Source organism: Carassius carassius, chromosome 4, assembly GCF_963082965.1.
Source record: "Carassius carassius chromosome 4, fCarCar2.1, whole genome shotgun sequence".
Classification (NCBI taxonomy): Eukaryota; Metazoa; Chordata; class Actinopteri; order Cypriniformes; family Cyprinidae; genus Carassius; species Carassius carassius.
Window position 1 is genome coordinate 14,242,847 of NC_081758.1, and position 27,047 is coordinate 14,269,893.

The 27,047-nt window shown below is 41.1% G+C and overlaps 2 protein-coding genes across 3 annotated transcripts in view; both read right to left on the minus strand.

Annotated features, from left to right (window-relative positions):
• The window catches only part of LOC132136741 (ubiquitin carboxyl-terminal hydrolase 2-like), a 36,340-nt gene extending 33,841 nt beyond the window's left edge, over window positions 1-2,499 (minus strand). Inside the window, exons 1-2 of one of the 2 annotated variants that reach the window (XM_059547367.1) lie at window positions 2,310-2,499; window positions 324-910 (exon numbers count right to left, since the gene is read on the minus strand). In XM_059547367.1, the coding sequence (XP_059403350.1) occupies window positions 324-910; window positions 2,310-2,328 (606 nt within the window). In that variant the 5' untranslated portion in view covers window positions 2,329-2,499. The remainder of the gene's footprint in view (window positions 1-323; window positions 911-2,309) is intronic. The other variant, XM_059547374.1, reaches the window with a different exon arrangement.
• A 193-nt stretch (window positions 2,500-2,692) lies between these two features.
• On the minus strand, window positions 2,693-26,401 carry tecta (tectorin alpha). The gene is made up of 25 exons (XM_059547058.1): window positions 26,307-26,401; window positions 25,322-25,601; window positions 24,911-25,198; window positions 24,634-24,771; window positions 24,290-24,455; window positions 23,856-24,088; window positions 23,230-23,409; window positions 22,495-23,065; window positions 21,701-22,314; window positions 20,909-21,479; window positions 20,173-20,822; window positions 18,589-18,693; window positions 17,907-18,447; window positions 17,067-17,266; window positions 16,373-16,753; window positions 15,678-15,964; window positions 15,284-15,564; window positions 14,947-15,057; window positions 14,523-14,725; window positions 12,286-12,449; window positions 11,897-12,145; window positions 11,580-11,742; window positions 11,288-11,372; window positions 10,982-11,101; window positions 2,693-3,950 (listed from the first exon to the last, which is right to left on the minus strand). Exons 1-25 carry the CDS (start codon window positions 26,399-26,401, stop codon window positions 3,847-3,849), a joined length of 6,780 nt encoding a protein of 2,259 aa, XP_059403041.1. The 3' UTR covers window positions 2,693-3,846.
• Window positions 26,402-27,047: the final 646 nt, after the last annotated feature.

Consider the following 27,047-nt stretch of genomic DNA (forward strand, 5'->3'; position numbering starts at 1 on the left):
CTACAGTTATTTCATTTTACTGAAGCTTAACATTTATCCTAAATCCTAAAAATATTTACATCCAATTTGAGCACCTCTCCATAATTTGATTTTTTTTTTTTTTTTGTTATAATTTTGACAATACTTCCAATTAATCTCATGGCCACAGACCCAGAAAAATATTTGGTTTATCTGATTGATTGATTGATTGATTGATTGATTGATTGATTGATAGATAGATAGATAGATAGATAGATAGATAGATAGATAGATAGATAGATAGATAGATAGATAGATAGATAGATAGATAGATAGATAGATAGATAACCAACAATCGAACTCACCTCTGATCTCCAGTAGAGAGGCCCTGAGTAATCTGTCCGTCCCCTGATCATGCTCTCTTTGACTGTGTACACTCCTCTCTCCACTGCTCCTTGGTCACAGATCTCCAGGGTGGCCAGCTCCCGCATCAGGTCTGACTGACTGACCGACCTGCACTGCCTCGATTGGGGAGACGTGCAGGTATATCCAGTCCTTGAAGGCGAACGGCCCCTTGCCCCATTAATTCTGGGAAACTGACCTTTAACCTGCATCCTACTGTAGCTCTCACTCCGGCGGCCGATGTGTGGCTCTGAATGGGGGGCAGCTCGCCCACGTTCAGGCTCCTGGGGAAAGAACAGGATGCCTCGGGCGAGGCAAGGGCTAGGGTTCAGGTAGCGGGAAGTGGAAGGAGCATACCTGGAAAGCTGAGGTTGACCTCTGACAATATATCCCAGGGTGGGATCGCAGGGGTCATAGGAACTGTATGGACTTAAGAGGGTCGAGCCGGTGGTGTATTTGGGGGGTGAGTAGACTGGAGACATGCTTGAGATTTGAAGAGATATCAACCCCAAGGTGGAGAGAGCCAAACTGTCACAAAGACAAATAGAGTCTGCTAGAAACAAAGGTAAAGAAGAGTAACCCTAATGAGACTAATGCTTATTATATCAGGGATTGTGTTCAAAATGTTCAGCCTCAGCAAATAATCTATATTAGGTTATAACTTGGAACTTTGCATCTTGCTGATGCAAACACAAAGACAACATAATAAACGTGGCTTGTCTCACCTTACAGTATCAGTTGTGTGCAAGTAGGACAACAGTCAACCAAAGTTACTAGCAGCAGATAATATAAACTGACACTACAAAGGTTAATGATGCGTGTTATATTGCTTATGAAGTATGAAATATAAGCCTCAACATACAATAAAATTATATAATCAAATGCAGACCTATTGTATATCAGTTATAGCTACTAGGGCTGCACAATTATTCGAATTCATTAAGGATGCCACAATTAGGCTACGTAATCATTCAAAGGGACAATTAATAATTCAAAGTCAACTAATTTAACTTTATCCTAAATGGATAAATGTAAATGTAATGTAAACGTATGTTATTCTGCACTCTTAAGATGCGTTTTTTTTCTTTCTGCATTTTATCTTAAGGGTTTTGTTTTAGTGTAGTTTTATTTTTGATAAATGTAGTTTTAGTGTAACATTATATGAACATTTTTTATTATTATTATTATTATAATTTAAAGAAGAAACCAATCCGATGTATAGTTGACAATCTTAGGCCTTCCATAACATTGAAAATTACTGTAGAGTTTTATAAATATAATAGGCTACTTTAAAAACTAGGAAAAACAAACAGAATGAGTCTATGATTTATGGACAAAAAAGAATCGTATCAGATTGTAATGATGATATCAGATTGATACTTTATTACTGGATAAATTCCATATTCAGTTAAAATATGAGGAAAAAAATAATAATTTCAAGATGTCCAAAAACATATTAGTAAATTAGGAAATTATGAAAAAAGAACATGATGCTAACTGATGAAAGAAGTTAATAATGACACTGAAGATGAGGGTAAAGATTAAGTATAATGTGATGATGATGATGGTGATAATGATGACGAAGAGAAAGTGTATAGTGATGTAGATTTCACGAGAGGACTGACTGAATCACGACGAATGGAGGAATGCGCTTTGGCAAAAATCTGAGTAATTAAGTAATGCACTGCTGCCTATTAATGCAGTGGACGCAAGCTGACCATAAGTCAAACAGACTGTTACTGTAGGATACAGCAGTTACTATAAACACTGCATTTACTGGCCACTCATTAACGCTGAATGTGGAAAACTGCTGGGGGTCTCATTAAATTGCATGAACGCTAAAATCGTAGACAGTGTTTGTATAGTAAGCTTAGCTTATGTGGGTAAGTTATGTCATGTTTAATCTTGCGCAAGAGCCTCCCCCATAACACTTAAGATGCTTAACTTACCAGCGGAATTCCAGTTCATCCTCCCGAGTGACCAGCTGAATATTCCTTTATTTCTCTAAACACCACGCGCTACTTCAGGATTGAGGAGCAAATCACACGACACTGGCTCAGCATTACGCACTCGATCGGTTGGCTGGAGTGACAGCATACCAGCACAGAGTCCTGCTCGGATATTTGCGCTTTTCTCAAGTCGGGATTTAAGGAACCGCCTCCCAAGCGGTCGCCGAAGCAACGCGGATCGTTCTCTCTCTCTCTCTCTCTCTCTCTCTCTCTCTCTCTCTCTCTCTCTCTCTCTCTCTCTCTCTCTCTCTGCGCGCGCGCGCTCTCTATCCTTGGCTTGCTGCAGAAGCCATGACTAATGCACTATGAATAGAAGCAGAATCCATGTGAATTGCGCACTTTATTCTCAAATAAATCATATCGGATTAAAAACAAAACAAAACAAACAAACAAACCCCTAGAATAAGAAAACATTGTTACAGTAAGTATGGACATCAAGGATTTGGTCACCAATCAGCTGACTACATAAATTCCCACGGTGTTATGGCAGTCCCAAACCTACAGTTGTGTGGTGTCATGAGCAAAGTGATTAGAAACAGTCCTTGAATCCTCCATTAATATCATCACCATCATCAGGTATGAGTGATACTGCCAACTAAATTCCAAATGGAGTTGATGACTCTAAAAATTCACTTAATGTCAGTGATTCATACAGTACATTGAGTATTTATAGTACAGGGCAAAAGAGTTCACATCCATCAACCATGGCCTAGTATATACAGCTTAAATAAGTGATGCTTGAAAAGTTGGCCGCTCAAGAACATTTGTGTGTACCGAGCACTATTCATTCATTTGCATCCACAGGAATACAAAGCAATGCAAATGTTAATTGGCATTTTTATCTCAGCAATACTTTAGTATGGCAAAAAAATGGGTTTAAATAAGAAACAAAATGGCATATTGAGAAATAGATCAGGACAGGGTATGCATTCCTTAAGATCAACTAAATAAAAAGCAACAATATAACTGGTGTTGAGAATTATCATCCATTCTTGCAACACATGCTCTCACGTTTCAGTGATTTAAAAAAAAAAATTTTTTTAGGGAAATTCATCATCTAATATGTAAATCTTGCTAATATGTCATTAGTGGTTGCAAAACATTTAATGTTTGTCTTTTTATCACTACGTTTCAAAGTGACAGTTTGCTTTTTCTTTTTTTCCCCTTTTAGTTTCTGGTGTTTAGATGTTGTGCCAAAGAAAAGATTTGGGATTTTTCAGGGTCTGAAGGGTGTCAGGTTATTATGTTGGATGGAGCCATGTTGTTTGTGTTTGAGCTGTCCAGCTGGTGAAGGATCACTTGGTTGCATTTGATCACAGTTTTCACTTCGATGAAGGGAACTGCTCAGAGGTGGTCCTCACTGCAGGACTGCTGATGCATCACATGCATATCCCCTCACTGGTTCCGTTCTGCTTTTCTTTTCTCCTCCCTTTCGTCTGTATACACCTCTCTCTCCCTTGAACTTGCTTGGTGAATGTTAAGAGAAGAAAACTGAGGTGTGTGTTTGCAGTAAGATGTTGACGCTTACAACAACAGCTGCCAGAAGAAGCAGGGGTTGAAGGTCAGTACTCATACTGGTGACTGTTAAGAAATAGAAAAAGAGGAGAGATTCATGAGAATGGTGGGTCGAGGAGTTTACAAATTGTGTTGTGAGTAACGGGACGCCACAGTAAAGTCATGAATGATGCACATGACTCATGATGTCCACACTGACATTTATAATAAATGGAAAATGTGAAAGTTGTATAAATGGACATACAGCAGTATAATGACAAACATTACATATTATCAAATACATTTAATTAAATTCAGTTTTTTTATGCATGAAATGCTTTTAAGGCAGAATTGCTTTCAAATATTATATTATATAGAATAAAAGCAAGGAAAGGAAAGTTTAAGAAGAACAACACTATTAGAAAAAAAATGTGGCTATATTTTTATATAGTGCACTATTTGAGGGAACAGCTATTTGTAGTGGTTTCATCGAATGCATTCACTAAATCCCACAATGCACTTCAATAATAACAGTACAGCTAATGTACAATAAATGGCTATCTGCTAGAGAAAAAACCATGTACTGTGAGCATCCAGCCAAATCAATTCCTGTGTCTCACCAGAAGATGGCATCTGCAGAATTTCTGGTGCATTCAGTGTCCAAATTTGCTCTCTCATTTTCATTAACCTTTTTAGTGGACTATATTAGTGGAGTAATGTAATTAACGGTATTTTGGATATAGACAGTGATATCATGGGGGAGGGGCTCTGATGAAATTCCATGGTTTTTTATAGTAGGCATAACTCATACTACTGCGGGCCACAGTCGGATACATTTGGTTAACAGAGTGTTGCAGGGAAGATGTATTTTTGAAGGCCAAGACCTGGAAATGAGTTAACATTTTAGCACTTATGGTTTTAACTTACCATGGTTTTAACTTTACTTTTTTGCTTCTATGACCTTTGGGTTGGCTTACAAAAATACATAGGCACTCCGCTGCTCCATTCTTCTGTGATCTGTTTGTAACTATTTTCTTTAGTGGAGAACAATTTTTAAAGTAACTGGCAATATTGTGTTTAAAATGTAGTTTTAATTTAAGTTAATGTGACGATCCAGTATGAAACGCCCCGTTGATTTCCTGAGGGGTTCCACCTGGATGCTCTAATCAGTCTGTCCTTTAAAAGAAGCCCGTGCTTGTGCATCGGGGCTCCATGTTTATTTTGGTTTTGTTGTTGTGACTTCTGGAGACATACATCACGTTGGCTTACATTGCATTACGTCCCATGCCATTTCATGCATACATTGTACTTTACACTACTGATCTGACTGATGCCATTTTACACTTGTTTGGTTTAGTTTCGGTTCTTTTGGTTGTTAATAAATTTCGTGTTAAAAGTAACCGCTCTGTGTGTCCCTTTCCTTTGTTACGGCCTTTTGGAGCCACAGGTCGTAACAAATGGGGGCTCGTCCATTTGGTATTTGTTCGTGCTAGCGTCTTTCGGAATTTGGCGTAATCAATGGTTAGCGTTTGGGAGAGGAAATCTCATTTGAACTTGTGACGTCATTTTCGCGGAACGGGACACACGTGTGGAGAATTGTTTGGTTGTTGCGTGGAAGCTCATCGACTGGTAAGTTGACAGTGCAATATGGTTCTTCTAGTTTGGAGTTTTCCCCGGTGAGGTATAGCAGCATGTTTCCTTTGAGACATGTTGGTTATTTTTTGTTTTGGTAGTGTTGCGGAGAAAGCGGGTAGTAGCAGTTGACTCGGGAGCACATCCAGGGTGTTGAAGGTGTCGCTGGTCTGACCGGTAGCATTTTTCACCCACTGGGTTGAAGTGCATAAATACCCCCCGCCTGTAACCGCATGAAGACCAGGGATAAGGATAGATAGGTTTTTTTTTCCTCTCCTCTCTCTCTCGCGCTGAGGAAAGTTAGTGGGGAATACTCCGAGTATTTGATTGCACTTCTGGCTTTTTATTGGTCTGTTTGTTTTTCTGATGGCGGATATTAATGCATTTTTAGAATCTCCTTCGTATACATTGCTAGGAAAATGTACGAAGGAACAGCTGTTAAGAATTGCTGACCATTATGAAATAGATGTCATTGATAAAAAACGCAAGGAAAGTATTAAAGCTGAGTTGAAGTTAAAATTGTGTGAAAGGGACATTCTGAGTTTGGATAAAGATTTAGTTATGTCGGTAAAAATGCAGTCCGATTCACCATCTGTATTGACGTTTGAGCAGCAAAAAGAATTGTTGCTGTTGCAAATGGAACATGAAAGATTGAAACAACATTCTGAACATGATAGGTTGGAGTTAGAGAAGGCGAAAATTGAGGTTGAAGTTATGAAGTTAAGACTTCTGAAGGAAGGTAGGGAAGATCGAGTTACATTTGCAGTGAATTCAAATTTGAAACTTGTTCCTAAATTCAACGAGGAGGATCCTGATATATTTTTCACTCTCTTTGAGCGTATTGCTGAGCTACAGGACTGGTCAGAGGAAAATCGAGTGTTATTGTTGCAGTGTGTGTTGACCGGAAAAGCACAGTTAGTTTTTTCCGCATTGAGTAAGGAAGATTGTCAGGATTATGATCAAATTAAATCAGCGGTCTTAAAGGCGTATGAATGTGTGCCTGAAGCATATCGTCAGCAGTTCAGGACATGTAAGAGGGAACAAAAGCAGTCTCATTTGGAGTTTGTGCAGGATTTGAGAAAATACTTTACTCGTTGGTATACTGCGCTTGATATTACATCTTTTGATGAGTTGGTTCAACTGATGATATTGGAACAATTTAAAGTGTCTGTCCCGGATATGATCGCCACTTATATTAATGAGCGTAAAGTTAGTTCACCGGAGGAAGCGGCAGCGTTGGCTGACGATTATGTACTCTCTCACAGAAGTAGCTTTGTTGACGGGCGCTCGCGGGGGTAGACGGTAATATGCTTCGTTCTAGTACATCTCTAAATAGTTTTTCTCCTAGGTCTAGTTACCTTCCTACATGGAAATTTGACCCGCTTAGGACATGTAATTATTGTCGTGAAAAAGGGCATTGGAAAGCTGATTGCCCTTTACTGGAGGAGAAGGCTAAACGTGACGTTAAGGTTCCTAAACCAGCTGCTTTTGTGGCTTTAGCTTCTAATACCGTTGAGACGTGTGTAAAGGAAAAAGTGGATGCGGACTGTTTATCTGTATTTTCTCCTTTCCTTACAGAGGGTTATGTGTCTCTTGTGGGCAGTAATGAGGAAGTTCCGGTCAAGATCTTGCGGGACACGGGAGCTATGGATTCATTCATTTTAGAGTCTATTTTGCCTTTTTCTTCGCGGTCTGACACGGGTGACAGCATGTTAGTCCGGGGGATGGGTATGAGTATACTAACCGTTCCTCTTCATAGGGTGAAACTGTCATCGAGTTTGGTGAATGGTGATATTGTTTTGGGAGTGCGTCCTGCTTTGCCGGTCGAGGGCGTTCATCTTATTTTGGGGAATGAGTTAGCAGGGGGGCGTGTATGGCCGGATGCTCCTGTGTCACCAATAGTTTCATCCAATGATGTGTTTCCGCAGATCCCTTCACATGTAGATCCGGTGGGTGTAACAACTCGTGCAATGACTCGAAGCACGACGAAGGAAGTAGTGGATAGTCCAAGAATGATGTTGAATCAACTGGGTAGTTCTCTGTCTATGCCTGATTTATCTGCTGTGTCCTTTCCTGTGTCTGCAGAGGAGATGGGAGAAGAGCAACGTTCGGATTTATCCTTGGCTGAGCTGTTTAACAGTGCTGTTCGAGACGATCATGTGTCTAACATCGCTCGAGGTTATTTCGTACAAGATGGTATGTTATTGCGGAAGTGGGTTCCTCATGGGGACGATTTTGTTGGGGACCCTATTATTCAAGTAGTGGTTCCCACAAAATTTCGAAGGGCATTGTTGGAAGTTGCGCATGATTTGTCTGGTCATTCTGGAGTACGAAAGACCTATGATCGTGTGTTGAAGTATTTTTTTTGGCCTCGAGCAAAAAGCGACATTTCATCTTATATAAAACAGTGTCACACTTGCCAGTTGATCGGTAAACCTAATCAGAAACTAAAACTGGCTCCATTACACCCTATTCCGGCAGTGGGTGACCCTTTTGAGCATCTTATTGTGGACTGTGTGGGCCCGTTGCCATCTTCCAAGTCAGGTAGTAAATACTTGTTGACTATAATGTGTTTGAATACTCGTTTTCCTGCTGCTTACCCACTGCGTACGATCACTTCCCGCTCAATCGTAAAGGCGTTATCTCAGTTTATGTCTATCTTTGGTGTTCCTAGGGTTATCCAGAGTGATCAGGGAACTAATCTTACTTCCCATTTGTTCCAGCAGGTTTTAAAACAGCTGCATGTAAAACATCACCTTGCGACTGCATACCATGCTCAAAGCCAAGGCGCACTGGAGAGGTTCCATCAGACTTTAAAGTCTCTTCTTCGGTCGTATTGTGTGCAGCTGGATCGAGACTGGGAAGAGGGATTGCCCTGGTTGATGCTGGCGTCACGAGAGGTTGTACAGGAGAGCACTGGCTTTAGTCCCAATGACCTTGTGTTTGGTCATAAGGTTCGTGGACTTTTGGCAGTGCTCCAAAATCCGGTTAAGATATCCGATTCTCCAAAAAATCTAGAGGCTTATGTTTACGGGTTTAAACAACGATTGGTTCAAGCGTGAGAGTTGGCTAAAGTGAAATTGGAAAAACAACAAAAAATTATGAAACGCTTATTTGATCGTACCGTTGAGCGTCGTGTTTTTGAGCCTGGAGATCAAGTTTTGGTTCTGCGTCCTTTGGTGTGCTCTCCGTTTGAAGCCAAATTCGATGGTCCGTACGTGGTGCAGCGGAAAGTGAGTGAAGAGAATTATGTGATCGGTACCCCAGGGCGGAGGAAATCCACTAAATTGTGTCATGTTAATCTGTTGAAACCTTTTTATGAAAATCAAATTGGCGAGACTCATGTAGTGGATGTAGATCCGGTTCATTCCATTCTTTCAGTGGGATCAATTTTTCGTGGTAGCTCTAACTTGGTGGGTGGGGGTGAGGAGAATATTGAGCCTGATGAGGGTAGGTTGCGCGGTCGGTTAAATAACTCTGAGTCCTGGAAGAGACTAAGCTCCGGTCTTGCTCATTTACCTCCGGTTCAACGTGCAGAGTTGGTTTCAATATTGCAGAATTTTCCTGATTTGTTTGGAGATACCCCCTCACGTACAGATTGGATAGAGCATGATATTGACGTTGGGGAGGCGACACCCATTAAGCAACGTTTTTATCGGGTGTCTCCAGATAAACGAGAGCTTATGGAGGCAGAAATAAACTACATGCAGGAAAATGATATTGCGGTACAGTCGTTTTCAGATTGGGCATCCCCTTGTCTCCTTGTTAGGAAAGTTGATGGGTCAGTGAGGTTTTGCACGGATTTCCGGAAAGTCAATAGTTTGACTAAACCCGATTGTTTTCCACTTCCTCGGGTTGAGGACTGTGTGGATCAGGTGGGCTCGGCCAGATTTGTGAGCAAGTTTGACTTGCTTAAGGGTTACTGGCAGGTGCCTTTAAGTAAGCGGGCTCAGGATATTTCCTCATTCGTTACTCCCACGGGTTGATACTCCTACAAGGTTATGAGTTTTGGTTTAAGAAATGCCCCTGCGACGTTTCAGCGTCTTATGAACCGGGTAATTTCAGGACTGGAGGGTTGTGCAGTCTATTTGGACGATCTCGTTGTTTTTAGTGATAGCTGGGACACTCATATTAAACGAGTTTGTGCGGTGTTGAGGCGGTTGTCGGAGGCTAAGATCACTGTTAACCTGGCAAAATGTGAGTTTGCTCGGGCTACCGTGATCTACCTTGGGAAAGTGGTAGGAAATGGGGAGGTTCGACCTGTACAAGCAAAAGTTCAGGCCATTCAAAAGTTTCCTGTACCTGTCACTAAAAAAGAATTGATGAGGTTTTTGGGTTTAATGGGCTACTATCGCTCTTTTTGTCGTAATTTTTCTACCGTGGTAGCTCCCCTTACCAACCTATTGAAAGGGCCGGTAAAGTTTGTCTGGTCTTCCCATTGTGCTGCGGCATTTGAAAATGTAAAAGCTTTGCTATGTTCTTCACCTGTGCTGGCTGCACCTGGCTTTGACAAGCCGTTTTCCCTGCAGGTGGATGCTAGTCAGGTGGGGGCGGGAGCTGTTTTACAGCAGTCTGACTCGGTAGGTGTGGTACACCCTGTTAGTTATTTCTCGCGGAAATTTACCACTTACCAACTCAACTACTCTGTGGTGGAGAAGGAGGCCCTGGCACTTGTTTGGGCTTTGATCCATTTTGCTGTCTATCTGAATTCAAGCAGACCAATTGTTGTCTATACGGATCATAACCCGTTGACCTTTCTGAACTCCCTCCAGTGCCCGAATCAAAGGCTTATTCGGTGGTCGTTGTTTCTGCAGTCGTACAGTCTTGACATCCGGCATATCCGAGGGGTAGAAAATGTGGTGGCGGATGCTTTGTCCCGTGCCCCTGTTGGTGATTAATCGTTTTGCTCTTTGTTTACAGGGATCTTGACAGAATCCCTGTCTTAAGGGGAGGGGTGTGACGATCCAGTATGAAACGCCCAGTTGATTTCCTGAGGGGTTCCACCTGGATGCTCTAAACAGTCTGTCCTTTAAAAGAAGCCCGTGCTTGTGCATCGGGGCTCCATGTTTATTTTGGTTTTGTTGTTGTGACTTCTGGAGACATACATCACGTTGGCTTACATTGCATTACGTCCAATGCCATTTCATGCATACATTGTACTTTACACTACTGATCTGACTGATGCCATTTTACACTTGTTTGGTTTAGTTTCGGTTCTTTTGGTTGTTAATAAATTTCGTGTTAAAAGTAACCGCTCTGTGTGTCCCTTTCCTTTGTTACGGCCTTTTGGAGCCACAGGTCGTAACAGTTAAAGTTTTTTTTTTTTATTGTTGCATAAAGCAATGCCACACGTGCAGTAGTACTATGTTCCAAGAGTGCTGATAATTAGTATTACAGCGCTGGGATATTTTACTTTTTGTAGCATGCCACTTTAGGCAATGTTCACCTATTAAAAATCTGAAAAAACGTGTGTATTCGCAGTTTACCTCGGCAGCTCTTCCCATCTCTTTGCAGCATTCCTGTCACACAGCTGCAAACAGCGCCTGTTACTTGACTTGTGCAGATCTGCTCACAGCCACCATTATCCTCTTCACACCAGTCTGATTCTAAAACACAAACACACACACTTTTTCATTTACATTTAGTCATTTACACTTTTATAACTATAATCACCTCGCTAATACAAACACCCAATTACACACTCACATCCTATTGCCTACACTATTATACAACACACACACACAAACACACAGGTCATGCATTCATGCACAAATCTAAAATATACTCCGTACCTCTTCTTCTGATTGGCCCCACTGATAGGATCTGTTCTTTATGCTGACTGTAATCTGTATAACTTCGTTTGTTGTGAGGGCAGTTCTAAAAAAAGCAAAAAGACACTCTGAATCCAAAAGAAGCACCTCTCCAAGATGATTGATGGAGACATGAATAAGATGTAAAAACTTTAGCAAATCCACACTAAATCAGGTTTGTATTAGTCACCATTGTTGTAAATGGCAAAATGGCTAAAAATAACATTAAAAGGTGTTTGCCGATGTGCGTGTTTGTGTGTTTACAAGCTCTCACCACTTTGCAGGCATTGGTCTCTGAGTCACAAAGAGAGACGTCACAATGCAAATGCACCTCATCATAATCACCAATGAACTTAAAGACAGTGACGTGGAAGCGGCAGGTGAGGGATACGCCATTCTCAGCCATGCCTATAGTGTTATCCTTGATGTTAGGACACCTAAGAAATTACATTTGTGTTAGAGCTGTAAACTCATTGGTATGTCTTTGAGTGTGAGGTCCTCTTCTGAACTCCGTGCAGTATTTGAATATGTTATTATGTTAAATATGCATTGAAATATGTGTATTGCTCTTTTCCTAAGTTATTTGCTTACCCTCTCTCTATGATAATGTAACGAAGGCGATCGCTGCTGTAACGAGATGGTGTAGCCCAGCACATGTTCACAATGAGAATAAGCTGTTTATGATCTGCTCCTTCCACAAACACCCCCACAAACAGAATGTCCCGGGTGCTCAGCACCACTTCTCCCTCACGGTATGGATTTCGGTATGAGGCGTTCTTATAAAGGGCCATTTTTGTGATGAAGTTGCCCTCTTGGGTCGGTAGTGTGAGGTTTATTACACTGTGGACAATAGAAAATGGGAGTTTTTATCTTTATCATTATGTTATCTATAATAAATGAGGTTGTTCCATGATAAACAGATGAAAATACCATGGTAATACAGAGGTATTTTTTTTTTTTGTGAGGGGTGAATGTCTGACCTGAGCATTGGCTTCAATACTGTCTCCAGGGAGATCTTGATGTCCAGTTCATAAGCACAAGAAAACTCCACATTGATGGTCTTATCACGTGTCACTACATTCCCTGTGTTGTTCACGCTCTCAATCCACACCGTGTTCTTGTACATAATGTGTGTTCCATTCGACTAGACTCACAAATACACACACATGAACACACACATAAAGTTACTGTGAATTGAATGACCTTTTCCACAGAAAATAACATATTCAGCCAAGCGGACAGCACATTAAGTATGTACACAACGTAAATTAGATTATGAAAAGCAAAAACATAATGAGAAAAGTATCTTGTGCTGTATATCTGAAAGTCATGAATAGATGTAAAAGATTTCTCTTGAAAACACATTTGGAAAGTAGTTTCAAAATGTATTGTGTACCACCCTGAGTAATTTAGATCTAAATCAGCAAACATTTGATAATCCTATACAGTGAACCAGACTATTTTGTACTCAAAATGTGTAATATTTATCAAAGCATAACCTAATAAATTATGGATGGTTTAATGATTAAAAAAACATATATTTTTTTGTATTTAACCCCAAAAAGTCTACTTAACCCCTTAACTGTCACTCACATTTTTGAACATAGACTTTATAGTGCACGATTAAAACTTAAATTTGTATAATTCATGAATGAAAACATTTTGTAACATGATATTGATGTACCATTTTCATGGTAATGCAATGTCTGATTTTAAAATGGGTTTTGAAGGATGAATTTTGAGAATTTAAGTTTTCAGTTGATATATAATTTCTGATGATTTCTAAAATGTGATAGAGAAAAAGGCAACGAAGAAGTCTTTTTTTTAAACAAAGGTCAAAACTCCTGTTATAATGTAGATTTTTGAGGGTGCACTCTTGTCATAAATTGATCTATTACTTTTCCTACATAATTTTTAACAAAAAATATTGGTAAAATATATATTTGGCAGTCTTTGACCTTTCCAACGATATATAGTTTGTCAAGATTAGATTAGATTTAATTGTAATATAGTGAAGTAAATGAAGGCGTCCCATATACGGGACAGGATGAGAGTTAAAGGTTTTTTGGGATGCACTTGATAGGCAATCGCATTCGCACGACAGCGCTCTCCACATGACCTGCACAAGAGATTTGTTTTAACATTATAACATTTTTAGCATTATTGTCTTCAATTCCGTCTGCCATATTGGTAGAAAGTTCTTTGTTGAACTCATCGCAAGACAACAAAAGAACTGCATGAAAATGCCTCAATTTTTGACAGAAAAGAGGTTTCTCATTAGGTAAATTTTTTTATGTGCATTAAGAATGTGTATATGATTTAAAAAAAAATTATAAAAAAAAGTTTTAGGATGGCAGCTGACTAGGTTTAGAGAAAATACTGAAACAAATACTTATTAAACCTGCTTAAAGGGACAGTTCACCCAAAAATGAAAATAATGTTATTCATTACTTGCCCTCATATCATTCCAAACCTGTAAGACCTTTGTTCATCTTAGGAACACAGTTTTTTTATTAAATCCGAGAGCTTTCTGACGCTGCATAGACAGCAAAGCCACTACCAACAAGAAACCCAGAAAGGTAGTGAGGACATCATTAAAATAATCTACTTACATTGTTACTTACATTGTTAAAATGTGACATCAGTGGTTCATCCATAATTTCATAAAGCTAAGAGAATACTTTTTGTGCGCAAAACAAAATTAACATTCATGAAAGTACCATGCGTGTGCATTCGTTTGTTTGTAAACAAGGTGCCCTGCATAGAACGCCGTCTCCTGTGTCCGCAGCACCACAGATGTTGCATGGACTTTTTTAACAATGTCCTCAGTACCTGTCTATGGCGGGTCAGAAAGCTCTCGGATTTCATCAAAAATATCTTTATTTGTGTTCTGAAGATGAACAAAGGTCTCACGGGTTTGGAATAGCATAAGGGTGAGTAATTAATGACAAAATTGTAATTTTTGGGTGAACTAACCCTTTAAGCTGGTCCAAGCTGGTCTAAGCTATTGCTCAAGTGTCTTTTCACAACACAAATGTGCACCAAACCTGAACTTCTTTGCTTGTATTCGCATATGTGTAAATGTGAATGGAACAGTACATTTTCTTCAACAGGACAGGTACTTTCCCCTCTCTCAAGAGGCAGAGCTCTTAGTGTCTAAGCTGAAGCTGTCTGATCCTGAACGATTGTTAATGAGGCAAAAGAGGGATTTGTTTACCTGTACAATAGAGCCACAATGTCCCTTGGTATTGTTTATATGGAAGGAGATGAAATCCTCTCCCTCGATACCAGCACAGTGCTGGTCGTTAATTCGAACGTCCTCCCTCTCAAAGCCCAACTGGAACAAACGGCACTTAGAGATAGAAACCTCCATCTTAGCGTGTTTACAGGTCACCTCTGCCTGGATGATGTCATCCTCACCTACACCACAAGAACAAATCAAGACCAATTCATAATGTGACCTTTTAATTTAGCAGTTAACCCGCTGCTATAACAAAAAAAGTAACTAGTGCAGGATAATGTGAGTGGGTTTACTACTTAGGGTAAGGGGTTTAAGTATGAGCAATATTGATAAAAACAACTTCAAAGAGACCCTAGAAAGGATTAATGTTTATTTGGATTTATATATTTGTTTTACTCACTAAAGTCAGTGCTGGGCAGCTCAGGGCAGCCACACAAATCTCCTCCATTCTCCTGCTCACATGTGTTGTTAGAGCAGATCTCTCCTGTACAGGGGTCATAGATCCATTCTGCTAAAGACAGGTCCAGTTACAAAGTTAGCACAGAAAGTTTCCAATAAAATATGTCCGTTTTGTCAAAATTGTGAAAGTGACTTGCGATAGTCCTGGAGGCATAGACAGATAATAATAAAATAAATAATACATATAAAATGTACTTCTAAAAACGACAATTGAACTGTGCTGCCTTTCACTTTCAACACTTTTCCATCTTATCCTGTAGGTGGCAGCGTCCTCTTACAGCAGTTCTCCTGGGCGATCCACTTGGTGGTGAGTGTGCCGAAAGAGCGGCAGGCCTCAGCGTAGGCTGCCATGGAGCCGCACACCTGGGCCTTACGGTGGTTGTAACAGCCGTCCATGTAGCAGGACTGGTAGAAAGGGTGAGGGTCCAGTAGGCCGTGACAGGGCTGGAAGAAACCTTTCAAATCTGTGAGCTTCAGACAGTTTTCTTCTCCCTGGAGCTCTGATACTGCTGTATTATCACAGGATTGAGCCAGGGCCACATACTGCATCTCGTCACAACTACAGGCAGGGGTCAGGCAATGGAGGATAGAAAATGAGTGGCAACGAAATAAGGACAGGGTGAAACGAATGAGATGAATGATAAGTATAATGGCACACTTATTCTTGCTAACCTGTTCTGCATGCCATTGGTTTTCCAACTCTGAGCGAGCTCCAGTGCACTGACGGCAGGTTTTCCACGAGAGGTGATATAATCATCAGTGGGGTCTCCATTGAAGTTCCCACACAGTCCACACACCTTGTTCTGCAGCCGTGGGCCCATTGTAATGCTGAGGATGTTGAATCTGTTATAACGCACCTGGATGTCCTGGGGCGTGTCGATCACCAGGAATCCCTCTGATGTGGATACACGTGTCATGAGACCTGTGACAAAAGGTACGGACACGGGCGTACCATTTACCTGAAGTAAAAGAGGCAAACACTTAGCATTTAGCTAGGAGACATTTACTGTCTTAATCATTATAAAGTAATTTCATAGTTTACATATAAAAAGCAATCTCAACTCTGGATCTAATCTCCATTTTCCTGTAAAGTGAGGCTCCAACCCTGATCAAACTCAACTGCTTATTACATTTTCGTAATGTTGTAGACCTTTTTTAGCTTGTTCAGGTGTGTTTGAATAGGGTTGGAGCTCAACTTTGCAGGACAGTTGACCTTGAGGGCTTGAGAAGTTGAGACACTCCGCTCTAAATGTTCATTTTGAAATACCAGTTCCTCCTTTAAATTCTCCTAGGAAATTCGAGGCCACGTCACCTGAGTGATGTCCTGTCCCACATGTAATTTGCAGTACAAAATTCGTTGTTCCTACCTTGACTGTGTTTCCGGAGATGAGAATGTTCTCCTCGTTGATGTAGAGGTAAGCATGGGAGATGGTGGTTAGGTTGGGTGTACTCCACTTGTCAAAATTGGCAATGAGTTGAAAAGATAACTCAGGCAGCTTGTGACAGATTGTTGAAAGAACAAACGAGCATGAGGCAGGTAAACGAAGAGAGGCACCATCAAAAGTACGGAAGACACCACCGCCTGATGCCACACAGTGCTGATAACGTCGGGCAAAGCATCCTCGCACACCATGACGTAGAACACATTCCTCCTCTGCTTTGCATCGCCTTGGGTCGCACTGAATCAGATTCCGTCCAATACACTGACAGCGTTTAGTGCAGTCACTGTTCCAGAACAACTGCTTAGGCTGAGAGACAGAGAAAATAGAGTGAAAACAACAGCAACAACAACAACACATTTGCGTTTCAAGAAAAGGCAGAAGAGGAATGCTAGCTCTCTAAATTTTCTGGAAAGCATGAGTTGGGGTTGTTCACACATAAGTGTGTTGCTATGTGGCTTTTAGAGGGTTCAGGGGGTTGGTAATTGTTTGTACTTAAGTCAATGTATTTTACTTTTATCACTCTTAACTTTTAGGGAGTAAAAATGATTAAAATGTAATTATATCTTATTTATTATAGATACTTATTGTATTTGATGTATTGTCTAGTTTTGTGTCTTACCTCATAGTATTTACCATCCGTGTAACATCCACAGTTCTGACTGAGGATACAACTCTTGCCGTTGAGCACAAAGCCTTGGTCACACTGGCACCCCTCAACACAGTACTGGTTACAGTCTCTCTGTCCACGTGCAGGGGCACATTGCGGCTGGCACACCATCATACAGCTGGAATAGTGGCTGTTCACAGGGCACGACAGGACTGGGCACACATAGAGTTCATTGGATGGGTGAGTTTCTCCAGAAGTAAAGAGGAGGATGTATTGCATTTCACTTTAAAGGGCTTATATAAATGTGTGGCATTCACGGGACTTTGATTGTGACAAAGTGTCTTGTGGTTTTAAGTTGGCTAAACAGAACATTTGTAAATTAAGACATGGTTTGTGGTTAGCCAGCGTAACACCAAGCAGTTAGCCCTAGAAGTGCAAACAATATTTGCATTTAAATGCATAAAAATTACAATACTTTTCATAGCAGCCTCATAGTATATGTTTCAAATCTTCAAATTTCAAATCTTTCATTTACTGAAGAAAATTGTTAAGTGGCTGTTTACTGTTCAAGGTCAAAAGAAGCCACCCTCAAGAGTCTATGATATTCTAGTTTCTAAAAATGGATCCAGCTCCTCCTTCATTGCAAGTCTATGTTTTGGTTTGTTTTGTCATCAGCCAGGTGAAAATCATATCTCCTTAATAAGCCACACGATTTACTGTAGAACAAACCCCTAACCTCAAGTATGAGGAATTAAAATTGTGATGCTTGCTTTAGAAAGCACCAATAATTTTTATGCATAACAAGATTACTTGTGACATGAGTAAATGAACAAAAATTAAAATATTTCTCACCACAGGGTGTGGAACTTCTCCAGCCCATGACAGACACACCTAGTGTCTGACAGGTATTGGCATAAATCTGTAGCCAATTACAGATGGTCTCTCTCGCACCTTGATCCAAACATGTATCCTGCAGACAGCTCTGGTAGAAGTATGCTGGGGCCACTTTGCTGTGACAGCGCGCAAACACACCTCCACGGTCTATTATAAGTCCACATAATCTCACTGCCTCAGGTTCAACATACACATACAACCCTTCAGCAAAGTGGAAACGGTTTCCTGGGTTACCCTCATCCATGTCAGTGTTACCAACAGCATCTGTTACTTGGGCGGGAACCTCAGCAGCTAGGCCCCTCTCAGCCAATCCACAGCGAGGGCAAGAGTCCCCACAACCAACTTGGCAGAAGGTGTCACGTTCTGCCCATGCCATGCCCCATTCTGTGACACTCAGAGTGGGACCAGTAATAGGCATTCCTTGGCAGAGCCCACAGGTGGCGTTAAAGAGACTGCGAGGAAGAGTCAGAAGCAGTAGAGTATTCCAGTCAAAAGCCACCTGTAGAGATATTAATTGTGTATTAGCTTGTGTATTAGTGGATAATGTTGTAATCTCATGAGTTTAGCTTTTTTGCCCTGTGTACAGTATGTTTTACAAGCAAAGGGTAATTTGCAATATGTATTTTGATCTGTACTCCACCTTCAGACCAAAGTCTGTCTCCACAAGTAACTGCAGACCAAGGGTGTAGATGTTAACTTTCCCTGGACCAAGTTTTATAGGCAGATACAGACGCTCTGTATTCACCTAAAAGAGATAAATTAATAAAAAATTGACATTTGTTTCAATAATAGCAATTAAATCTGTTTGGTACATGATACATATCTCCTGGCTTTGCTTCTTATATCAACTCATTTTATCAAGCCCTTTCTAATGGAGCATACTGCACAACTTCTTTTCCAGGCCCTTGTCACTTCTAGGCTGGACTACTGCAATGCTTATCTGGCTGGACTTCCATTAAGCACAATCAAACCTCTACAAATGATTCAGAATGCAGCGGCATGACTGGTCTTCAACAAACCTAAAAGAGCCCATGTTACACCTCTCTTTATCTCCTTGCACTGGCTACCGGTCGCATCAATTTCAAGACATTTGATGCTTGAACATAGAACAGCCATAGACTCCGCACCCCTCTACTTCGACACACTATTATGAATCTACGTCCCCTCCAGAAGACTGAGATCCGCTAGTGAGCGACGCCTCATGGTACCATCACAAAGATGCTCAAAATCACTTTCAAGAACGTTCTCGTTCACCATTCCTGGCTGGTGGAATGATCTTCCCACCCCTATCCGGAATGCTGAATCCTTGACAGTTTTACAGTGGCAGCTGAAAACTCATCTCTTTCGAAACTACTTGGCTTCATCGTAAAAAAACTAAAACAAAAAAACACTTTATCTTTATTTATTCCTTCTTTTTCTAGCTTATACTTATTTGAACAATGTCAAAAACTTGGTATTACAAGCACTTCCTGTGTCTGTTTGCCTCTTTAAGAATATTCACTTTATTTATCCCCCAATTGTAAATCACTTTGGATAAAAGCGTCTGCAAAATGACTAAGTGTAAGTGTTTTATTAGTCTTGTTGTTAATTTTCTATCTATAATCTCTATATTTCTATCTATACAAAAGCCAGTTTCATTAAGATTCATCCGGTCTCTCAATTTCTAACTTCGTTTTCTTCTCCCTAAAAATCTTTATTTAATCTAAAGTTCCTCAGATCTTCCAGTGGTGTTGTGAACTCTCTCCAGACGTCACTCAGTTACAAGTTTCCTTTGTATCTGCTCCAGTATGCTAACAGATGCTGGCTGAAATATTATACACCTCACCTGAAAAGATTTACTGCTTTGTTTAGCTCTTCTGTCTGGGCTGATTAAAATAACTTTGTGTCATAAAAATAAGGAGTATGACCTTCAAAAGGTGATGTTCTAGAATTACAGAGGAATTCTTGTGATTATAAAATATCTGCCACTCATGTAAATGGCCAAAAACTGTATCAGTATCTGTCTTGTTTCAGGTGCAGGTGTAGAATTTTGTACTGATCCAAATCAGCTTTGGCTGCTGGATCACATCTGTACATGCAAATATGAACAAGCTATTTGTGACACTCTAATTGATTTAAGTTGTATGCTAATTAAAATTCTTGAACATGGCCCTGTTTAAAACAAGCATAAGATTCACATTAGTCACAATCAACAAATACAACACATAGCTCAGTAAAATCGTACCATGACTGTGTGTTTGAAACTTCGTGACACATCAATTTCATATCCATAGACCTCCAGAACAAATCCCCGCACCCATATAGCCTGGCCTGTGTCTCGCTCTTCATTCCGAGCTGAAAACTGGAAACTGGGCAGTCCTCCCAGAATGGTCTCTGCACTGTCTAGTCCACCAAAGCCATCCTCGTCCCCCTCTCCACACTCAGTAGTGGCCAGACGGAGAGTACAGCTGCTTTGCAGGTCAAATGGTACACCTCCAAATGGCAAAAAGTGTCCATAACCAGCAACAACACACATGGCCTCTGTCCTTGGCTGACAGAAAAACAGGCCTTCATTTTCCTGGCAGTACTCCTCTGGGTGACAGGGTGAGAAGGTGCAGTAGACACTGTTGTCTGTGCCATTGCAGTAGCAGCGCTCCTGGCACTCCCAGTCTGTCCAGAATGTCTCATTGGTGGCTAGCTGCTGGCCCAGGTAGAAGCAGCCACAATCACTACGTGCCACACATATGCCATCACGGAGGGCAAATCCCTCTTCACACTGGCAGCCCTCTGAACAGGGTAGAGGGCATGGCTCCTCAGGATCATCCAGGTTAGAGCAAGTGAGAGGGCATGCAGATGTACACTCATCGAAATGACTATTTTCTGGACAGGGAAGAGCTAAAGAAACAAAGAAAAAGGAAATTATGTGAGAGGGATAGAAGGTGCTAAAAATTGTAAAAGAGAGAAACAACCAACACTCTTACGGCAGTTGGTAGCACTCCTCCAGGCTCCCAAGTTGATCTGAGCATCCTGGCAAGCTGAAGCATATGCCTGGAGGGAGTTACACAGGGCAGAACGGTTTCCTTCCCGCACACACATGTTGTAGAGGCAGTTCCTGAAGAAAGGAGAGGGATTAACAGCTGTGTGGCAAGCCAGGAATGAGCTGTTTCCTAGGTCATTGATGTTTCCACACAGCCATGGGCTCTGGTACAGCCTTAAATCTGTACACATACGATACAAGTCCTCACAGTCGCCATTGCATGTCAGATCATCCGCAATGGCTTTCCAGCCTTCAATAAACTGTTCGGGTGTATCGGCCTGCCTTCCGCTGGGTAGACGGAGGTCATCAATTGGATCTCCATTGAAGAAACCACAAAGACCACAGGTGGTGTTGTAAAAGAGTGTGGAGAGAGTGATGTTTAGCAGGCCCTGACGGGAGTATCGAGTGCGGACAAAACCACTCCACTCAATCACTGTGGAATTACCAGAGGACCGGTATATTATTAAAGGCTCCACTGGATGGACATAAGGAAGAATCGCTGGTTCACCATTGACCTAAGTGGGGAGGAGAATTACAAAATCATTAGCATGTCATACAATCAGCTGAACAATATTTGAGAATATATTGAGGAATAATCAAAGCTACTGTACAAGAAATGATATTGCTATAGTGAGGTGCCCCAGGTAGGTATCTTTTTAAAAGCATCTTTTAGTTTCACAGATTTAAGAACTGACAACTTTTTTGCCGATTAGAGGATATGAAAGTCACCACAAACCTTTATCAAGTCAAAATCTGAGCCACCTATCTGTGCTTCCAAATATGCGACCCTAACGATCACTGGCCGGATCCACGTAGGGCCCTTATTCACCAGCTTCCTGCCAATCTTCACCTCCAATGATGTAACATTTGCAGGCAAGCGTCCCAAAGTCTTCACCAGGTAGAATGAGCTTTCATCAGGGAACATCATTGTGGACCCATCAAACGTAGCCAGTATTTGAGTCTGAGACAGCAAACAGATTGCTTCGCGTCGAGGGTAACATCCCAACAACCCAACTTCTGCTACACACACCTCGCCTTCACGACAAGAATCATTGAAGCATGTTACTTCACCTGCCGGGCCACAAACACAGCGCTGGGAGCATTCTTCACCCACCTCACCCCCTTCCCCTGCCCAGAAGGTCTCATTTAGGGCATAGTACAGGCCATCACGCTCACATCCACACTCAGAGTGGCGGACGCAGCGGCTACCACTCAGGACATAGCCCTGGTCACACTGGCAGCCCTCAGTGCATGGATGGGTACAGTAGAGGTGAGATGTCAGGTCGGAGCAGGAGGCAGGACATGCACTCGTGCAGACTTGGTAGTGGCTGTTCTCAGGGCATGACAATGCTAAGAGTCAGTGGCAAATGGGAAAATGCAAGGTCAGTGGAAAAGAAAACATAATGATGATAGAAAGTTATAAAAGTATTTAATAATGTATACTTGATTTTACCTATAAAAGAACTCTCTACAATGTCTGGACTTTATTGACACGGAATTAACCTTAATGTCACACCTGATATCACTCACCACAGAACGAGCGTGATCTCCAGGTTCGTATAGTGACTCCCAAGGCCTGGCATGCAAGTGCATATGCCTGTATAGCCTGGCACAAGGTGGTGATGTTATCACGATTGCTGCACATATCATAAACACAGCTGTACACAAATGCTGTGGGGTCTACCACAGCTCTGCAGTCTCTGAAAGGCCCATCAGTCTTATTGATCAGCCCACAGTAGTCTGAGCGAAAGTAGAACACTTCGGCTGCAGGTTCACACAAGCTACAGTTCTGGGCACAGCCGTCTGTACAACGAAAATCTGTGTCCTCAGCTCGCCAGCTACCACCCAGTTCCACGACGCTCTCTGCCAAAGAACCATCTGGCAACACGGGATCATCGGCGGGGTCATCGTTGTAGTTACCACATAGACCACAAGTGTTGTTGAAATAAGAGCTGGGGAGGGAGATGGAGGCGTAGTGCAATCCGTCATAGGTCACCAAAAGACCAAAGTCTGTTTCTAAAGCGACAGCAACGCCAGACTGGTATACCTTGACTGCACCTAGTTGAAGTTGAACAGGGAGAGTCTTTATCAGGCCATCCACCTGTAACAACAGAAACACAAAGTGAAAGACATTGAGAAAGGTTATACTGCCTGTGTCCTACAAGAACAATTTAATCTACTAGGCTGCTATTCATACTGATTGCACAGTTGGTCAGTTTAGTAACAGCTTCAAATTTAAAGGACTGAAACATGAAGAAAGCTGACCTGCACAGTTCCCAGAGTCCCTTTGGGTAGTGTGACACGGTGGTTGTACACCTCTACTGTGACATCCCGTAGCCAGGACACAGTGGTCACACCACGGTTCTCATTCTTGGCCTCCACACTGAAGAAGGGCAAACCAGGCATTTCCCAGCATGGACGAGCCAACAGGTATGAGCAAGTACCCTGTATGGGAGATCAAGGAAATCACATAGTTTTAGCCTACAGTTCGAGCAAAAAATCCCAAAAGTAAAATCAGCATGATACTTGGCTTTGTGATAGGATTAATTCATACAACCTTTTGCTTCTAGCATAATCTCTGATAATGGATATCTTATAAACTGAACGTGTGAAATATGATCCTTATTTATTTTGTATATTTTTTTTCTTGGTTTGGAAGTTTCATACTTTACTATTTCCAGAGGCATCATGCATATACAGTGAGCCTAGTGCACTTTGAGTACAGTTTTCAGGGGAGATAAAGTGACCCGTTTATCCATTATTATTGGAGTAAGTCAGGATTTTTTTTTCATTTCATAGGGCATAGAGTGAGCCAGGGCTACCAAAAGTGTTCCCCTAAAAACTATTATGGACCAGTTTTATGGAAATTGAACTTTAACCCTATACTACACCTGGAAATGATATAGAAATCCATCAAAAGTGTGGTAGTGGGGGTCTCCAAACACCACACAGGTGCTTGTACGGGTAGGCTGGCAGTAGTAAGCCCCTTCCACCTGTTCACAGGTCTCTAACTGACCACACGGAGTTTCTTGACAGATGACCTCATTATTCAGATCAAGACACCTACATCGCTGAGTGCATTGATCTGATAACCAAAAAACCTCCCCACGACGGTAAAACCGTCCTGAAAAAAAAACATTGCCCACAGAAAAAGAAAAGAGAGAAAGATAAGGCATGAGGGGAACATGTTTAGTAAAAAGTGTACATGGCAATAAAACAAGGACCACACATTTAAGATATGAGTAAAATATTAATTTAATGTGTTAAAATAATTGTTTTATGTAATGGTAAATAATGGTTAAAAAATAAATGTTTTTTTTTTTACCATTGAAGCTGCAGCCATTTGCTGGGTCTATCTGTTCGGCATCAATGCGGAAGAACCACCGTCCAGGCACGTTTACATTAGTGGTCTGTTCAATGTTGACCACTTCGTTCGAGCGTGATCCAGGAAGGTTGAAGAAATGGCTGACATCTCCACCATTGAAACCTGCCTAGAGAGGGCAATCATAGAGGAGAGTGACAAAGAGATTATGTTGTGAATTTTCAGAGGATGAAAACTTTTTCCAGGTAACTATCTGATGCAAAGAACCAGAAGAATATGATGTAGTACATAATATACAGCAGCCTCTGTAACAACAGTTATATCACAGATGGGATTTCCTAGCTTACCTGTGCTGTGGTTCCTCCCAGGCCCGTAAGAGGGTCTCCTCCACTAGCCGTGCCTGTGCTCCAATTGATCTCTCCATAGTTAAACATAGCAAAATAAGCCTGGCCATCAGAGATCAAAACTGCCTGAAATGTATTTACCTGAAAAAAAGAAAGAAACAAAGAATGATTATTTTCTTTTGTGTTGGTGGTGGTGATTATTGTGGTGATCACACAGTACATGCTGCTCATTAGCACAATTTTTATATTGGTCATGCAAGTTAAACCCTTTTTGCCTCACCGGCGTTGTCTGGCTGCCTCCATAAAAGGTGACCTGATTCCAGGTAGTAATGAAGACCCAGGTGGCAGTGAAGGACACCATATTCTTTAAATACTTTTTGACATCCTGAGTGGCCCTCTCCAGGATCTCTGGGTCTGTTGTCTCACGGTAGTACACATCCCCACGGATACCATTATGCACGTCAGCCCATAAAGGGGCAATGAAGGAACGGCTGTCACTGAGGGGAAAAGCCTCCGGAGTGAATTGACTCACCTGTACGTTGAAGGAGATCACTCCATTGTTGTTGATCTATTGGGAAATATAGGATGATGTGCTGTTACACGATTCACTGCTGAATCTAACACTTAAGACGTTGCATGGAGATTTTGGGTGATTTTTATCACAGTTCTCATTGATATTTTGGATACTTACATAAAGGGATCTATAGGGAATATTGAAGAATATGAATGGAATTAGTAGTGAAAACTCTGGAGAACTGCCATCATCCATCTTAGGGGATTCTAAATCCCTGTGAGCAGGTCCAAAGGGGTAGAGGATGTCCTGAGAAAAAGCTAAGCAGAGGAAAAGGATATTTTGACAAAGAAATAGTTTCCAAAGCAAAAACGCACTGATCAGTTGGCCCTGTGAGGGTGTTTTGGACAGATCAGAGGCATAGACCAAAATCAGCAAAGCTGATGGTAAAATGTGCGATCTATTAAAATTCTATTAAGAAAATGCCACTTTAAATTGCTATGGAGAGAGTCGCACATTATCTAAAAAAGGCACATAAATTACAAAGACTGAAAAAAAAAGGAGAAAGCAATCTTGCACCAGCACTAACATATATTAAAATCTTTTTAAACTACTCATGACCACCTTTAGGCTTATTTATTGTGGTAAATTATGTCTAACGTGTAGAATTTATAATAGATAATCTATTCATCTATTGTTTTTCATAACAAATGCTATATATATGAATAAAAGAGGCATTATTTATCTGGTTAATAATGATTAATAGGCTAGCTTTATTATAACAAATTCTACAGTTCAGAACTATGGTACATTTTCATAAGAGCAAGTACAAGACAGAATCGAGAGCCACGTGTAAAATGGGTTCTAGTGTTGAGTGATGGAAAAACCTGGCCTTCACATATTCCAAGAGATGGCATACTATAGATTAAATCATTAATAGCCTGTTGAACTGTTAAGGAGTAAGTAAGAAACAATATCGATATAAGAAAATGTTAAGTTAGATTTTAACATTGTCAAACGATAGCTATAAGTGCCTAAATATTATAAAATTCATTGTATAGCCTATGTAAATAAGTAATTGTTAACTTAGCTATTATTATTACTGGGCTATTTTATGTTATCAATCAACTTGGTCACATTATGACACCGTAACTTATTAACTGACTCTTTATGCCTGGGCTCTTTTTGTCCATCAGTCACTGTTACATCTAATCTAATGCTCAGGAGGGGCTGTGAAAGCAGAAGAGGACAAGAGGACATCACTCACCTCCTCTGGGAGCAAGGGTACTGAAGAGCTGGAGAAGAGAGACTAAAGTGCCTGTTCTGACCATCCTAAACACCTGAGAAACATTGAAATATTCATCACCAAAAACAAACAAACAAACAAATAAAAGCAATGTTGTAGTGCCCCCACACTTCCAAATATCAGTTATTTTAAGATTTAAAAGAAAAAAAAAACATTATGATAATAAACCTATTTGAAGAAAATAAACAACTAGGTCAAGACACATTTGTCTCCAATCTTCCCTGGTTTAAAGATCAGTCTCCCAAGTACCCCATGGGGGCATTCTGCCCCTTTCTCCCTCTCCATGGTGGGCCTGTTCGCCCTGAGCTAAAAAGGTTCTATTATGTGATGGAGAACAATGTGTTGGGATCACATTCTCTAGCACTACCGTGTGAGTGGGCTATGGTGATGCAGTTCCAGGCCTTCACAGTGCCAACGAGCCCGCGGCTGGGAGAACATGCCTTGCTCCTCTCCATCGTCTGAAGGGTCCATTACCAAGTTTTTATGTGCTATGACTTGTTGGCATCAGAGAAAGGGCTGTGAACAGTGAGGCTAATGGGTTTAATTTAGCAGGCTTGAGTTGCTGGGGTCTTTACGGCAACCCTGAGGGGCTGAAGTTTG